This window comes from Lolium perenne, chromosome 4 (assembly GCF_019359855.2).
Source record: "Lolium perenne isolate Kyuss_39 chromosome 4, Kyuss_2.0, whole genome shotgun sequence".
Taxonomy (NCBI): Eukaryota; Viridiplantae; Streptophyta; class Magnoliopsida; order Poales; family Poaceae; genus Lolium; species Lolium perenne.
Genome location: NC_067247.2, coordinates 23,251,514 through 23,267,660, shown reverse-complemented (window position 1 = coordinate 23,267,660; position 16,147 = coordinate 23,251,514). Strand labels below are relative to the sequence as shown.

Sequence of the window (16,147 nt, the reverse complement as noted above, 5' to 3'; positions counted from 1 at the left end):
TTATCGAAAAATGACCGGGCCACAATAATCCTATTGAGGGCCTATTGGGGGCCGCTGATGAGGACATCCCTACCTCACTACCACCTCCGTCATTGCCAACTGAAGATGAACCTGCTGTGAAGCTCAAGTCCAATGAAGTTTGGATTGGACCGATTACAAGAGCTTGTGCGAAGCTACTTAAACAACATGTGAACTTGTTCCTAAACGATACTTTGATTGATCAGAACTTTATACTACCTAAGTCCTATTACTTATGTATCATTAGGTATGAAGAGGAGACAAGCATCGCACGAGGAGGAGAGGAGCAGATGGACGTGAAGATGGACGTGGAGCTGGACATGAAGATATCTCATGGACGCGCAAGGGAGGAGCGGGAGGCATGCGCGAGAGGAGAAGACGAAGTCCAGGACGGCCCAGCACCCGGTCAGACCGGCCGCCACGCCGGCGCGCCCGGTCCCTGGCCCGGTCCAACCGGGCGGCAGGCCGGGTCCACCCCGGCACCGACCGGGCTCCACGCTGATGCCAACCGGGCGCGTTACTACGCGACAAGTCGCCCGCCCGGTTGTAACCCGGTCCCTGGCCCGGTTTGAACCGGCCAGCCCGGTCCCAGGCCCGGTCGACCGGCCCCCAGGCCGGCCGTGTCCGAGTCTGTCTCGACCAGATCTATTCTGGGTCGGTTATTCTTGTATGTTTTCGACCAGAAGTCGTCCCGAACGCCTATATAAGTGCCCAGGACGCCCCCTAGCTGCTTTAGACCATGTTTAAGATAAACCCTAGTTCTTAGTTGTTTGCTTTGCAAAACTATTGAATCCCCTACACTATATTGTTTGATATTGTGTAGATCTGAAAAGTCTTGTGTGATCTGTTGTTCCATTGAGAATTAGACGGTTGCAACTTACCGCTTCGTGGTCGCCGGCTACGTGCGCAAGTGTGTGGAGTTGCGAATATCTTGCAGGGTTGAGAGTTGTTGCATTGGCGACAGAGACCAATCGAGATATCTCGTTGCGTCATACAAGTTATCATCCACCTCATTCAAGTTACCTCTGCTGCAATCATTCCGTGATCATCATCACCACCGTTGCTTACTGGGAAGATCGGGCCATCCCTTATCAGCTGCCGTGGTAGATGCTCTAACTATCCATCGAAAGCTAAATCCTGCTAATTATGGAAAAGTCCTAATCTGAACTCGCACAGTAATTATACATTTGGTTGGAATTAATCCGATCATGTTACGTTATCGCGAGTTCTGTACGTGAGCTCTTTGTTTTATTTTTGTTTGCCGTGTTGGCTTGCATGCCCTAGTGGTAGTACGTGTCCTGATGTAGTTCGGTTTACATGCCGATAGACTAGCATTTGAGATGTAAGCGGTGTAGACTGTAGAGGTCCGAGTAGTACTTGGACTTCAAGTCCGTCTAGGTTTAGGCTGTAGGGGATCGTGGCTTCTTCGTGCATAAATACACGAGGCTGTGCAAAGCGCTAGTCAGTTCACTTATTTAGGTTCAGGCCAAAGTGCTAGTCGGCGATCGAGATCGCGCCTCAACCATGTCGTTCGCCGGCGTATCTGTCATTGCTGACGGCAGGCTGCGGCAGCCGTGGGCCGTCTACCCCGGCACGGCCAGCCGCAGCGGGTACCACCTCCTCGTGGTTGAAGGCTACTCCCGTACCAAGCGCACGCCCAACGGCGTACCAATCGAGTGCCGACCTTTCATGCTCGGAGGCCACCGTTGGGTCCTCGACATCTACCCGAACGGCAAGTACCCGGAGAGCGCCGGTTCTATATCCATTTTTCTCGTCTTGTTGGATGAGCAGCAAATTGCACGGCCCGTGAAGGTCTGTTTCGACTTCAGTTTCATCGACGAGGTTGAGGTGCAAGCGCCGGCGTGTGTTCGTGCCACCGAGGTGTGCGAGTTCTCTACCGACGCCAGTTGTATTGGTCACTCGAGTTTGATCACGAGAGAAGACCTTGAGATGTCGGGGCATCTAAAGGATGATTGTTTCGCCATCCGGTGTGACATCGTCATCGCGGACCCCCTTGCTCCCTTCATCGAGGTTCCGCCGTCCAACATGCGCCGGCACTTCAACAAGCTCCTTGAAACCAAGGTGGGTACCGACGTGACGTTCATGGTTGATGGTGAGACATTCGTTGCACATCGGTGCGTTCTCGCAGCCCGGTCTGCCGTCTTTATGGCTGAGCTCTTTGGCTCCATGGAGGAGGGAATGACGGATAATGTCATACAGATAAAAGACATGGAATCATCAATATTCAAAGCCTTGCTTCGCTTCATTTACACAGACTCGTGGCCTAAGATGGAGGAGGTACCCAGCAGCATGGAGGTGGAAGGAGACGTGCAGGAAATTACGTGGTTGCAACAATTGCTTGTTGCGGCCGATAGATATGATCTTCAGCGGCTCAAGTCAATGTGCGAAGAGCAGTTGGCTGGACACATAGGTTTATGCTCGGTGACGACCATTCTTTCTCTAGCTCAGCAGCAACATTGCTCCGAACTGAAGGAGGCCTGCTTGGAGTTTCTCAATGTCCAATCTGCTACTGCTTTGCAGGGAGTAATGTCGACACGTGACTGGGAGCATATGTCTACAACTTATCCATGTGTTCTCAACAAGCTCATTGCCAAGCTCGCTTCCAGAGTGTAACTTGTTCCTCTTAATTGTGTAGTATTCGAGTTTTGCTAATTCTCTGTCGCTCACGTTAGGCTAGCAACTGAGAATTTTCTAGTTGCACACCAAGATTTTTTTGGTTACACAATTATTCGAACTAAGCTTTTTTCGTGTACCTTATCTTTACTTGTTATTTTTCTTCAATAGCATGCATGCGTGTTGCTTTTTTATGATCGTTATTGTGTGTTGGTTTAAGGAGAGCTACACAAGCAGAAGCCCAAGCCAGTAAAAGCTCTCGCCACAAAAATGTCAGCCAAAGTAAAGAAACAGACAATCACAAGCGCAAAACAACTACCAAAAGGACGATTAAAAAAGATCAACAGGCCCAGAACCACTAGATAGACCTGAAACTAATGGAGCATTATTATTTATCAATCATATGGGGATAGTTTCATTGAGAATTTATAATTCTCGTAGTATCATTTTCAACACTTTTCATTCATGTTTTCATGGACACATAAACTTTTCTTAGAAAAATATTCCTTAATCTTGATAAGATGTTGACGCTTTAAAAAAATCATGTTTGAAATGAATGTTCACAGGTTTCCCAAGAAAAAGCACGTTTGCGAGTTGGTTTAAAAAAAAGAATATTTATGTGATTTAAAAGATGTTCATGAAGCTGAAAATGTAATTTTTTATTGGATTTAAAAAATGTTTAGGGTTTCAAAAAAATCATAGATTCCAACACAAGTACGTTCATGCATTAAAAAAACCATGGGAGTTCGGAAAAATGTTCATGGGCTGAAAAATTGTTGGGTGGTTCAAAAAAGTACTCTCATGGATTGAATAAAGTTTATTGGTTCGGAAAATGGTCACTGGTGTTAGAAAGAATGTTCACTGTTAAAACTGTACATTGACGGGTTCAAAAAAAGTGTTGGCGGTAGTTCGACCAATTTTTTGCGGTACAAAACAATGTTCATGAGAGATTGAAAACATATTCAAGGGTTAAAAACAGTTCGTTTTTTATTGAATTCGCAAAATTTATAGATCTGGATGATTCAATGTCCACATGCATGTTCATGTTCAAGTTTAAAAAATTATCCACGGGGTTAAGAAAATGTTCATGTGTTACACGAAGAAATCATTAGATTTTAAAGAAAAAACCTGAAAGGAAAATGAAAAAAAAAAGACAAAAGGGAAACATATTCCCATGTTATTTCTCTTGATTCCACTTTTGGTACAATGATGTTCTTGTATTGACGGAAAGAGAAGTCCTGAAAAAACATAATTCGCAAAAATGAAAACAGTCAGGTCAGTGGGAAGGTGACGAGACACCGATCCACGGGACTAGGTGGGGTGTGCGTGTGTTGTCGACACTAAAATCGCGACGACTACGAGCACTGACAAAGTAGCGCTAGTCTCCTCTTCTGATTGCATTCGCAAGCGCTGCAACAAAGCTGCGCGCATACGAAGGCGTGCCACAAAGCGCTAGCAACTTGGCTTCTCACATCTCCTCCTGGTGAGCTTCCAGGCGCGATCGATGGCGACGACGGCGGCGGCGCTGCTGCTGGAGGAGGCGCGGGCGCCGGCGTTCGAGGCGTGGCTGCTGGGGCTGCGGCGGCGGATCCACCAGCACCCGGAGCTGGCCTTCCAGGAGCACCGCACCTCCGCGCTCGTGCGCGCCGAGCTCGACGCCCTCGGCGTCCCCTACGTCTGGCCCGTCGCGCGCACCGGCGTCGTCGCCACCATCGCCGGCGGTGGTGGCCCCGGCCCCGTGTTCGCGCTACGTGCTGACATGGACGCGCTACCCATCCAGGTCCGTCCCAATAATGCAGTCAGTAAATTAATCAAATCGTTCATTAGTTGATGATAATGGCACAATCAGTTGTTAATTGCATGCACCATGTCCATGGAATCTTATACTACCAGCCATTTTGTCCATTGTGTATGGACTATGGATCGTACGAAATAGATATTTATGGAGAATTGTTGATAATTTGTGCATGCAAGTTGGCGTAGTACTCATCATATACTTGATTGTCGTGGGATTGCTCCATCGATCGGTATATGCAGGAGATGATGGAATGGGAGTTCAAAAGCAAGGAAGATGGTAAGATGCATGCGTGTGGGCACGATGCTCACGTGGCCATGCTGCTCGGAGCTGCCAAGCTTCTTCAATCACGGAAGGACGATCTCAAGGTTCTAAGTTACCTAAATGGCTAAATGTTCAGTATTGCAAGATGTTCATCTGTTGATCAGAAATCCTGGATGAGATTGAGATTTGAGCTTTCAAAACAAAGATAAATGACTATTGTGTGGTATTTCTTTTTTGCCATGCTTAACCTACCAGGGCAAGGTGAAGCTCGTCTTCCAGCCGGCGGAGGAGGGTCATGCTGGCGGGTAAGGTGTCCTCGACGATGTGGATGCCATCTTCGCAGTGCACATCGACACGCATCTACCGATGGGCACTGTCGGCTCTAGGCCTGGACCCTTCCTCGCCGGATCTGCTCGTTTCAAAGCGACCATCACCGGGAAAGGCGGGCACGCAGCCGTACCACATGCCGCAGTCGACCCGGTGGTAGTTGCATCCTCGACTGTCCTCGGCCTCCAACAACTCGTTTCTCGCGAAATTGATCCCCTTCAAAGCGCAGTACATGTGTTTTTTTTCTATTCATCAACTGGTTGCTTGGTGTTGGGGGGATGACCCCCGGTATGCCAAAGGCATGCCAAACCGGATGGTTTGAGCCATCAAGATACCGGTTTAATATTTATACCGGAGCACGAAGATAAGTGTTTGGCTAAGTAAAGCCAGACCGGTATCCCCAGAGGGGTATACCGGAACCGGATGAAGAAGACACCGGGCTACCGGAAAGAAGAGCATGTCGGCAAGACTGGTCAAAGATTCTCTTCAGAGCTAGAGGACAAGGATGAGCTAAGCAAAGTGGCTTTAATCGAAGCCCTGGCGCAAAAGAGAGGGGTGACGCAGAAAGAAGCCGGAGGACGTCAGCCTCCCTGATTAAAGAAGACTCCGGCGTCATCTATGATTAAAGTTACTTTGTAAAGTAGTTTGTCCAGTCAAAAATGCCACTAGGGTTTCTTGCCCTGTAAGCCACCCTCTCCCCTATATAAGGAGAGGGGGCACCCCAGTATTCGAGAGGTTAAGAGGTTAGACGTTTGGTCCTAAGAGGAACCTTGTAACCGGAATCTTGTACCATGTTGAGATCAATGAAGATAGTGATCTAGAGCAGAGTTCTTCCTTGTGTGTTTCTTCTTGTATCCCTGCCTTTGGCTGTGTTCTTGAGGAAAGCATCCGGAAGTTCATCCCATCTAATCACAAACCCTCCCCCGAATCCTCTAGCGTCCATTCGGCCCCAACTCAAGTCATCCCATGGCATCTGCTCGTTCACCACGATGACAGTTGGCGCCCACCGTGGGGCGAGAAGTGGCGCTTGCTGGAGTTCACATTCGGGCGGGCATCCTCGACGTCGCCGGCCAGCGTACGGTGTCCGCGCTGGTGCAGCGCATCTACGCCATGGATTTCATCAACGACAACGCGGGCTGCTTCGCCAACGGCGGCATCTTCCCCAAGAACGGCCGCATCATCGAGTTCGGCAGCCACCGCATCTACTTCGGCACCGTCCCTGTGCGCCAGTGCCCCTCAACGGTGCTGGTGGCGCCGGATCCGCCAAGATGGCTACATGCTGGACGCGCTCCTGGCAGCGTGGAGGTGATGATGGCAGGTGCGGTCGACGCCGACAAAGAAGCTGTGGAAGAAGGTGCTGGGCGTGCGGCTTCAACCCGCGCGGCCAAGCCACCGCTGGAGCGCAACGCAGGCGCTGCGGGAGCATCATCCGCGCCACCGGAGACACCACTCCAAGCAGCGATGAACGTCCTCGCCACCCCCATCGCGCAGAACATCGACCCGGCAGCGGCTCAGGCGGAGCTGGAGGCTCAGCGCCAGAAGATGCTCGAGAGCAGCAAGGACGTCGTCAGGGCGCAGCGCGAGCTGAACCTAACCATACGTGAGTATAACGCTGCCCATGGCTTTGCTTCTGTTAGCGCTCATGCTGCTAGGATACCGGAGAACCGGCTTAAGGCACGCAATATAGATCAGGATCTGCGTAAGGAAATTCATGCCGGCAAAAGCACCTCTGCGTCTGTGAGCATTGTAGAGAAACCTAAGTACAGTAGCCCGGATAAAACCATAAAAGCAGCAAAGGCTGCTGTAGAGCTGTGTGAATCGCTTTCCGGGGACGCTCTGGCAAAACAACAAGAGCGTGTCCGGGAGCTGCTTGAGACTATCGAGCAGCAAAACGCTGAGCAGCTTGCTAGGCTGAACAAGGCTGTGGCTTCAAAGTCCGCGCGTTCAACAAAGAATGCCGATAGCAAGTCCCATGGGCAGGCTTCGTCCCCCCATCCGGACAGAAGAAGAGAGAAAGAGATGAATGCGCAGCAGATGACTGTGTATGATCCAGTTCTTGCCGGAAAACAACAAGCCGGGCAACACGATGCCGGTAGAAAAAGCCAAGGGGCAGGCAGAGGCTACGCCAAGGGAGGCTATGCCGGTAGACACGAAACCGGGCAAAATTATCGAGCTGCAAGGGCAGCGTACGATGAGGAGGAAATAGATCCTCCAAGGTACCGGCAGGCAAGGGCCGCGGTACCGGAACATGATGACGAGGTCGATTCAGCAAGACCGGCAGCATACCGGAACCCATTGGGAGAGCGCTTGGGAGAAAGATACCTGCCAGAACGGGATGCGAGGCACCGTCTGGATAGAGTATACTTGTCAGAAATGATCGAGGCAGAAGGACCTCCGGGCCCAAAGTGTTTTGATCCAAGGATCATGAAAGAAGGACCACCGGTTCGCAACTTTCAGTTGCCCCGTGACACAAAAACGTATGATGGCACCACTAAGCCGGAAGACTGGCTCGCGGATTATGTGACTGCGGTATACGTCGCTGGTGGCGGAGGAACCGTAGCAGGAGGAGGAAACCGGCGTTGGGCCGTGAGAATCATACCATCATTCTTGGTGGGACCGGCAAGAATCTGGCTAAACAACTTGCCGGCAGGGAGCATAAACGGCTGGTTGGACTTTGAGGAGGCTTTTGTGAGTAACTTCAGCAGCACATACCGGAGGCCAAACAGGCCGCAGCAGCTCACTCTGTGCGTGCAGCGCCCAAATGAAACAGACCGGGATTATCTGGCCCGATGGAACACCACAAGGAACTCCTGTGAAGGGGTGATAGAGGCGCAAGCCATTGCTTGGTTTAGCAGTGGGTGCAGAAGAGGTTCGCCGTTGTGGCAAAAGCTGCAGCGGAACATGCCGACAACGTTGGCTGAAATGATTCGCGTGGCGGATAGCTATGCGTTGGGAGACCCAACGCAGCCGGCGGTACAACCTGAGCCGGAGCAATCAAACCCGCCACAGCAGCGCCAAGAGCAACACCGGGATAACCGGAACAACAAAAGAAGGGAGGATTTCCCGGATCGAAGGTACGATTCGCAGCAAGTTGCTGCTGTACAAGAAAACTCTGAGGCCAGCGACAGTCAGAGGCAAAGAACCGGATCGCAGCCATGGGCGGGTACGAAGAAACAGTGGGTCGAAAAGAAACCCTGGGGCCAGAAAAAGAACTGGCAAGAACCTGCCAAGTATACCATGGAAGCTGCCATGGACCAACCTTGCCGGTGGCACACACCGAATCCGGCTCACCCGTCAAATCATCTGACGAAGGATTGTACCTGGACCAAGTATTTGATGCTAAAAGGAGTAGCGAAAGATGCACAAGCACAAGGGTGCTCCACCATGCAACCACCATCCCAAGATATGCTACGGCAGCAGCAGCTACCACCACCATCACCGCTTACCGGGGCAAACGCTTTACCGGTACAGCCAAACCGGCAGTAGTATCAGCAAGTGAACCAGGTGGAAGAGGGCAATGGCCAACCGCCACCACCGGCACCTTTGGGCCGGAATGTTTACCATGACCCAGATATGTGCTGCGTTGTGTTAGTCACTGAGCCAACCGACAGACAGAGCCTGCATCGCCGTTCTATGGAAGTGAACACGGTGATGCCGGCAGTGCCAAAATACATGCTGTGGTCTGATCAAGAGATCTCGTGGTCGTTCAAAGATCACCCCAAGATAATCCCTAACCCGGGTGGATATGCTCTTGTCCTGGACCCAATCATGCAAGGGCCAAACGCTCGAGTCAAGTTCAGCAAGGTGCTGATAGATAATGGGAGCAGCATAAACATCATGTACCGGCACACCATGAACATGCTGGGCATAACAGAAAACATGCTCCAGCCAACTCGCACGACTTTCCACGGAATAGTTCCGGGCTTGTCTTGTGCACCGGTTGGAAAAGTCCGGGTGGATGTGTCGTTTGGAGGACGTGACAATTGCCGGGTGGAAAACCTTGAGTTCGAGGTGGTGGACTTAGATAGTCCTTACCATGCATTGCTGGGGAGACCGGCGTTGGCTGCTTTCATGGCCTCAACCCACACGACATATCTCAAGATGAAGATGTCGGCACCTCGTGGACCCTTAACTGTGGTGGGAAACTACAAAGTCTCACTGGAAACAGCTTCTGCCGGATCAAACCTAGCAAAATCGCTGGTGATCGCAGAGGAAAAGAGGAGGATGCAAACTGCGGTTGCGCTGGCTCAGTCTTCACAGCTGAGCTTAGCGGCAATGAGTGCAAACCTGGGCACACCGGCGTTCAAGCCGACAAAAGAAACAAAGGACATTGTGCTGGACCCGGCTTACCCTGAGCGCACTGTTCGTATCGGTGCCGGCATGAATGAAGCATAGGAAAGTGCGCTCGTCAGCTTCCTCCGTGAGAATGAATATCTTTGCCTGGTCTACTGATGACTTGGTAGGTGTTCCGAGGGAGCTGGCTGAGCACTCTTTAAACGTCCGGAAAGATGCAAAGCCGGTAAGGCAGCCGATGCGCCGGTTTGCTGAAGACAGGAAAAAGATCATTGGAGAAGAGGTGACAAAGTTACTGGTTGCCGGTTTCATCGTGGAAGTACTGCACACTGAGTGGCTAGCCAATCCGGTGCTGGTCGAGAAGAAGAAAGAAGAGAACCTGGAAGCAAAAGCTCCAAAGGTGTGGCGCATGTGCATCGACTACACCAACCTGAACAAAGCTTGCCCGAAAGACCCTTTCCCGTTACCCCGGATCGATCAGGTGATTGATTCCACTGCTGGTTGTGAACTGTTGTCTTTTCCGGATGCTTATTCCGGTTTCCACCAAATCCCCCTGAAAAAGGAAGATCAAATAAAAACTGCGTTCATTACCCCGCACGGGGCTTATTGCTATGTCACTATGCCTTTTGGTTTGCGCAACGCTGGTGCAACGTACCAGCGCTGTATGCAAAAATGCTTGTTTGATCAAATTGGAAAAAATGTACAAGTCTATGTGGACGATGTCGTGGTAAAAACCAAGGTAAAAGAAACCTTAATCGATGACCTCCGGCAAACATTTGATAACTTGAGAAGGTTCCGAATGAAACTCAATCCGGCAAAATGTATCTTCGGTGTCCCTGCCGGCAAGCTGCTTGGCTTTCTCGTATCAAGCCGGGGCATTGAGGTCAATCCGGTAAAAATCCGGGCCATCGAAAGAATGGCTATACCGCGCGATCTCAAAGACGTGCAAAAGTTTACCGGAAGCTTGGCATCGCTGAGCCGGTTCATAAGCAGGTTGGGAGAAAAAGCTCTGCCACTCTATGCTCTCATGAAAAAATCCGATACGTTCGTCTGGACCCCTCAGGCAGACGCAGCGTTTAAAGAGCTAAAAGCAATGCTGGCCACAACGCCTATACTAGCTTCACCTCTAGAAAGAGAGCCTATGCTATTATACATAGCGGCAACAAACCGGGTTGTGAGTGTGGTAGTTGTCGTTGAAAGAGAAGAGGAAGGAAAAACCGTCCAGAGGCCGGTATACTACCTGAGCGAGGTGCTCTCCCTCTCAAAACAAAACTACCCTCACTTCCAGAAAATGACTTATGGCGTGTACATGGCCGCCACCAAGCTTAAGCATTACTTTGAAGAGCACCCCATGAAAGTGGTGAGCGAGGCACCCATTTCCGATATCATGTGCAACAAAGATGCTAGCGGTAGGATTGCAAAGTGGGCGATCCAGATATCACCGTATGTACCGGTGTATGAAAGAAGAGATGCCATAAAATCACAAGCTTTGGCTGATTTCCTGGTTGATTGGGCAGAAATGCAATACAAGCCGCCGGATCAAAAGATAGAATACTCGAAGATGCACTTTGACGGATCCAAGCTGAAAGAGGGTCTAGGTGCCGGTGTGGTGCTTACCTCACCAAAGGGAGATCATCTTCGGTATGTTCTGCAAGTACATTTCAGGGCATCAAACAATGTCGCTGAGTACGAGGCTTTGATCCATGGACTAAAGGTCGCAAAAGAAATCGGAGCGCAGCGGATCATTTGCTATGGAGATTCAGATCTTGTGGCGCAACAATGTTCCGGAGATTGGGACGCAAAAGATGCCAACATGGCTTCGTACCGGTTTCACGTGCAAAAGATTGCCGGCTTCTTTGAGGGCTGTGAATTTCACCATGTGCCACGAGCGGAAAATGAGGCCGCGGATGCTTTGTCCAAGTTGGGCTCATCTAGGCAGGAAATTCCTCCCGGAATAGCCTTGGCACACTTAAGAGTACCGTCGATCAAACCAAGCCCGGAATCGGAATCAATTTTCGTACCGGAATCACATGTGGTACCCATGGATATCGATGAAGAGAACCCGGGGACTGCTCCGGTAAGCTCGGGGACTGGTCCGGCAAGCTCGGGGACTCTTCCGGTAAGCTCAGGGAGTGTCGCGGCCATACCGGAAGAAACAACGCTGGTGGATAACATGGAGATAGACGTACCGGTGTTTCTGGTTCGAGAGACACCGTCATGGGTTAAACCTATTAAGGAATTCCTGATCAACGGCACCTTGCCGGATGACGAAAATGAATCCAGAAGGATCCAGAGGTGGTCCAAAGCATACACCATCATCAATGGTGAGGTGTACAAGAGAAGTGTTACCGGTGTCCTTCAAAGATGTTTGGAACCGGAAGAAGGAAAAGAAATGCTTGAAGAGATTCACCAGGGAGAATGTGGGCACCATGCTTCATCAAGGGCGCTGGTAGCAAAAGTGTTCCGGCATGGGTTCTACTGGCCTACTGCTTTGGAAAATGCTGAGGATTTGGTAAGAAAATGCAATGGGTGCCAGAGGTACGCCAAGCAAAATCATACCCCAGCGTCCGGTTTAAAAACCATACCGCTAACATGGCCATTTGCTGTTTGGTGCCTTGATATGGTTGGCCCATTCAAAACTGCAAGGAGCAGCATGACTCACATCTTGGTCATGGTAGACAAGTTCACCAAGTGGCTAGAAGTGAAACCTATCGCAAAGTGTGATGGGCGCACATCGGTGAAGTTCCTAAAAGATGTCATCTTGCGGTATGGCTACCCACATAGCATCATCACAGACAATGGAACCAATTTTGCTCAAGGTGAGTTCAAAAGATTTTGTGAGGATAACAACATCCGGTTGGATCTGTGCTCGGTAGCACACCCACAAGGCAATGGCCAGGTGGAAAGAACAAACGCGTTGGTACTTTCTGGTATCAAACCAAGACTCATTGAAGCGGTGGAAAAATCACCGGGGTGTTGGTTCGATGAGCTACCATCAGTGCTGTGGAGTATAAGAACAACTCCAAACCGGTCCACCGGATACACTTCATTCTTCATGGTTTACGGAGCAGAAGCGGTCATACCAACCGACATTCTCCATGACTCACCAAGAGTGCAGCTCTATACCGAGCAAGAGGTCAAAGAGGCCAGAGAAAATGATGTGGACTTGCTAGAAGAAGCAAGAGAATTGGCATTGGCAAGAACAGCCATTTACCAGCAAAACCTCAGACTCTATCATATCCGGAAGGTTAACCCGAGAGTATTCCGGGAAGGAGATCTGGTGCTACGCCTAGTGTAGCGCACTGAAGGCCGGCATAAGCTTTCACCTCCATGGGAAGGTCCCTTCATTGTGAGCAAGGCTCTCCACAATGATGCCTATTACTTCATCGATGCACAGGAGTGGAAAAAAGGAAAGGCGGACAGGTCCGGAGAGGAGAGCAAGCGTCCATGGAACGTAGCTCTGTTCGTCCCTTCTACTCTTGAAGTTGTGGTGTAAGAAGTTCCTTTTTGTACCTTATATGCTATGAATATAAGATGTCGGGACCTCGAATTAATCTCGGGGACTACCTCTACCTAAGTTGCATGCAATATGTTTATTTTTTCAGTTCACCGGTTGCTAAGTGAACATTTTTTCTTTCCGGTTTAGTAGCGTGCTAAAGCTACCGGAGTCTTCGACTCTGCTGCTGTCCGCAACCCGGCTTCATGGCAAGCAAGATAAACCGGTAGCAATTAAGCACGTGAACTGCGAAAAGAAAGAGTGGGAGCGAACAATCCGGAAAAGCTTAACTAACCCCAGTTAAACCGGTTTTTTGTGAAAATTTCGAGTTATTTCTAAGTTCAAGAAAGTGTTTACTTGGTAAAAGAATTTTGTGCTCATACGCCAAAGAACGCCCAGAGAAGGCAGGCAGAGCCAAAGTAAAAGAGCCAAGTATGCATCGAATTGGATGCGGAAACAATTCCGGAATCTTTGCAGTGCAGGATAAAAGCAAAACAATAAGCAAATATGCTAAGGCAAACATGAGTTAATTAACTACCGGTATAGCGTACCGGCATAAAATGTTGTACCACAACCAGAAGAGCGATTAAGTTTATCTTACATCATAGACCCCGGCATACCGGGGTAGAATTTAACCGACAGTGTTTCAAAGTTGAACAGGGCAAACGAGCATATCACAGGCAATCAGATAACAGGCAATATTCAGGCAACAGGGGCTTCAGGAGGAGCGTCGTCGGCGTCGGGACCGTCCAGAGGCGCATCATCAGCTCCGGCCTCCTCATCGCCTTCACCTCCTCCTCGTCGCTCAGATAGTCCTTGACATCTGGAGGAGGGGGGATGAAGGTGCGCATTTCAGCGTACTCCGCGATCCGGTACGCTCGATCCTGCCGCTTCGCGGTGAGGACCGGGTCCAGGTCGGTTTCAGCTTGTTCACGCACGCCGATGAGGGCATCCAGGTCCAGCTCTGGGTACCAGGAGCAGGCAACGCAAAGTGCTGAGTCTGCTCCGGCACGGGCAGCTGAGCACTGCCACTCCCGGATCCTTCGACCGGCACCCTTCAGGCGGTCGCTGATGAGAGAGAAGGTGTCTGGCACTACTTCTCCAGGACAGAGAGTCCGGAAGAGCTGGGTGGCCACATCAGGGATGTCAGAGAGGTTCCGGTCTATGGCACGCATATGGGAGACCCGCGCATTCAGCGTGACCAAGTGGTCATAGGGATCCCAGGGCGCGTCCAGGTTCTGGTATGCCTGCGCAACCCGGCGCTCTCCAACCCTCTTTTGTGCAAACGCCTGGGAGTCCGGGAAGAGCCCTGCAAGGCAAGGAAGAGAAGTTAAGCATATGCTACCGGAAGAGATAAGCTTATAAGCAGAAACCGGGAAGGAAAAAAGAGAAACTTACGGAAGGCAAGCGCGTCAGTTTGCGTGACCGGAAGGTCATACTCCTTCTGCTCTGCTTCCAGCCGCGCGGCCTTGTCCTCGGCTGCTTTCCGCGCCTTGGCGGCCTCCTCCAGCTCAGCCTGCAACACCACGTTGGAGTTGCTGGCATCCTCCAGCGTCTCATTCAGCTTGGTCTCCGCAGCGGCTTGGGCGGTGATGTCTACGTTCCCCCTCCTTTCCTGTAGACAGTGTTGGGCCTCCAAGAGCAGAGGTTTGTAGAACAGCAGCAAGTTTTCCCTTAAGTGGATCACCCAAGGTTTATCGAACTCAGGGAGGAAGAGGTCAAAGATATCCCTCTCATGCAACCCTGCAACCACAAAGCAAGAAGTCTCTTGTGTCCCCAACACACCAAATAGGTGCACTAGTTCGGCGAAGAGATAGTGAAATACAGGTGGTATGAATAAGTATGAGCAGTAGCAACGGTGCCAGAAAATAGCTCGCTGGCGTGTAGTCGATGGTGGTAGAATTGCAGCAGTAGTAACACAGTAAAACAGTAAACAAGCAGCGATAGCAGTATTTAGGAACAAGGCCTAGGGATTACACTTTCACTAGTGGACACTCTCAACATTGATCACATAACAGAATAGATAAATGCATACTCTACACTTTTGTTGGATGATGAACACATTGCGTAGGATTACACGAACCCTCAATGCCGGAGTTAACAAGCTCCACAATAATGCTCATATTTTAGTAACCTTTAGTGTAAGATAGATCAAAAGACTAAACCAAGTACTAGCATAGCATGCACACTGTCACCTTCATGCATATGTAGGAGGAATAGATCACATCAATATTATCATAGCAATAGTTAACTTCGCAATCTACAAGAGATCATGATCATAGCATAAACCAAGTACTAACACGGTGCACACACTGTCACCTTTACACACGTGCAGGAGGAATAGAACTACTTTAATAACTTTGCTAGAGTAGCACATAGATAGTAGTGATACAAAACTCATATGAATCTCAATCGTGTAAAGCAGCTCATGAGATTATTGTATTGAGGTACATGGGAGAGAGATGAACCACATAGCTACAGCGGAGCCCTCAGCCTCGGGGGTGGATTACTCCCTCCTCATCATGGAGGCAGCGATGGCGGTGAAGATGGCGGTGAAGACGGCGGTGGAGATGGCTCCGGGGGCAATTCCCCGTCCGGCAGGGTGCCGGAACAGAGTTCTGTCCCCCGAATTGGAGTTTCGCGATGGCGGCGGTGCCCCTGGAGTCTTTCTGGAGTTTCGTCAATTGGTACTGCGTTTTTAGGTCGAAAGGGCTTTTATAGGCGAAGAGGCGGCGCAGGGGGGCACCTGGGGGCGCCACACCCTAGGCCGGCGCGGCCAAGGCCTGGCCCGCGCCGCCATGTGGTGTGGTGGCCCCCTGGCCCCTCTCCGACTCTTCTTCGGTGTTCTGGAGCCTTCCGTGAAAAATAGGAGGTTTGGCGTTGATTTCGTCCAATTCCGAGAATATTGCCCGAACAGCCTTTCTGGAACCAAAAACAATGAACAGCAAGCGGCCTTTCGGCATCTTGTTAATAGGTTAGTTCCAGAAAATGCACGAATATGACATAAAGTGTGCATAAAACATGTAGATAACATCAATAATGTGGCATGGAACATAAGAAATTATCGATACGTCGGAGACGTATCAGCATCCCCAAGCTTAGTTCTGCTCGTCCCGAGCAGGTAAAACGATAACACAGATAATTTCTGGAGTGACATGCCATCATAAACTTGATCATACTATTTGTAAAGCATATGTAGTGAATGCAGCGATCAAAACAATGTATATGACATGAGTAAACAAGTGAATCATATAGCAAAGACTTTTCATGAATAGCACTTCAAGACAAGCATCAATAAGTCTTGCATAAGAGTTAACTCA

At 50.1% G+C, this 16,147-nt stretch overlaps 2 protein-coding genes across 2 annotated transcripts; both read left to right on the top strand.

The window, feature by feature from the left end:
- The first annotated feature begins 1,542 nt into the window (after positions 1-1,542).
- LOC127346612 (BTB/POZ and MATH domain-containing protein 2-like) lies at positions 1,543-2,652 on the top strand. The gene is made up of 2 exons (XM_051372896.1): positions 1,543-1,651; positions 1,718-2,652. Exons 1-2 carry the CDS (start codon positions 1,543-1,545, stop codon positions 2,650-2,652), a joined length of 1,044 nt encoding a protein of 347 aa, XP_051228856.1.
- A 1,300-nt stretch (positions 2,653-3,952) lies between these two features.
- Positions 3,953-5,321, top strand: LOC127291900 (IAA-amino acid hydrolase ILR1-like 3). Its single transcript, XM_071818491.1, has 3 exons — positions 3,953-4,432; positions 4,690-4,815; positions 4,967-5,321. Exons 1-3 carry the CDS (start codon positions 4,157-4,159, stop codon positions 5,018-5,020), a joined length of 456 nt encoding a protein of 151 aa, XP_071674592.1. The 5' UTR covers positions 3,953-4,156; the 3' UTR covers positions 5,021-5,321.
- The last annotated feature ends 10,826 nt before the right edge of the window (positions 5,322-16,147 follow it).

Excerpts from the sequence above, each read along its gene's own strand:
- LOC127291900 (XM_071818491.1), top strand. The coding sequence starts at position 4,157 with ATGGCGACGACGGCGGCGGCGCTGCTGCTGGAGGAGGCGCGGGCGCCG. Across the intron at positions 4,433-4,689 it reads TGGACGCGCTACCCATCCAG|GAGATGATGGAATGGGAGTT; the intron begins GTCCGTCCCAAT and ends CGGTATATGCAG. Across the intron at positions 4,816-4,966 it reads CACGGAAGGACGATCTCAAG|GGCAAGGTGAAGCTCGTCTT; the intron begins GTTCTAAGTTAC and ends TTAACCTACCAG.
- LOC127346612 (XM_051372896.1), top strand. The coding sequence starts at position 1,543 with ATGTCGTTCGCCGGCGTATCTGTCATTGCTGACGGCAGGCTGCGGCAG. Across the intron at positions 1,652-1,717 it reads CCACCTCCTCGTGGTTGAAG|GCCACCGTTGGGTCCTCGAC; the intron begins GCTACTCCCGTA and ends TCATGCTCGGAG.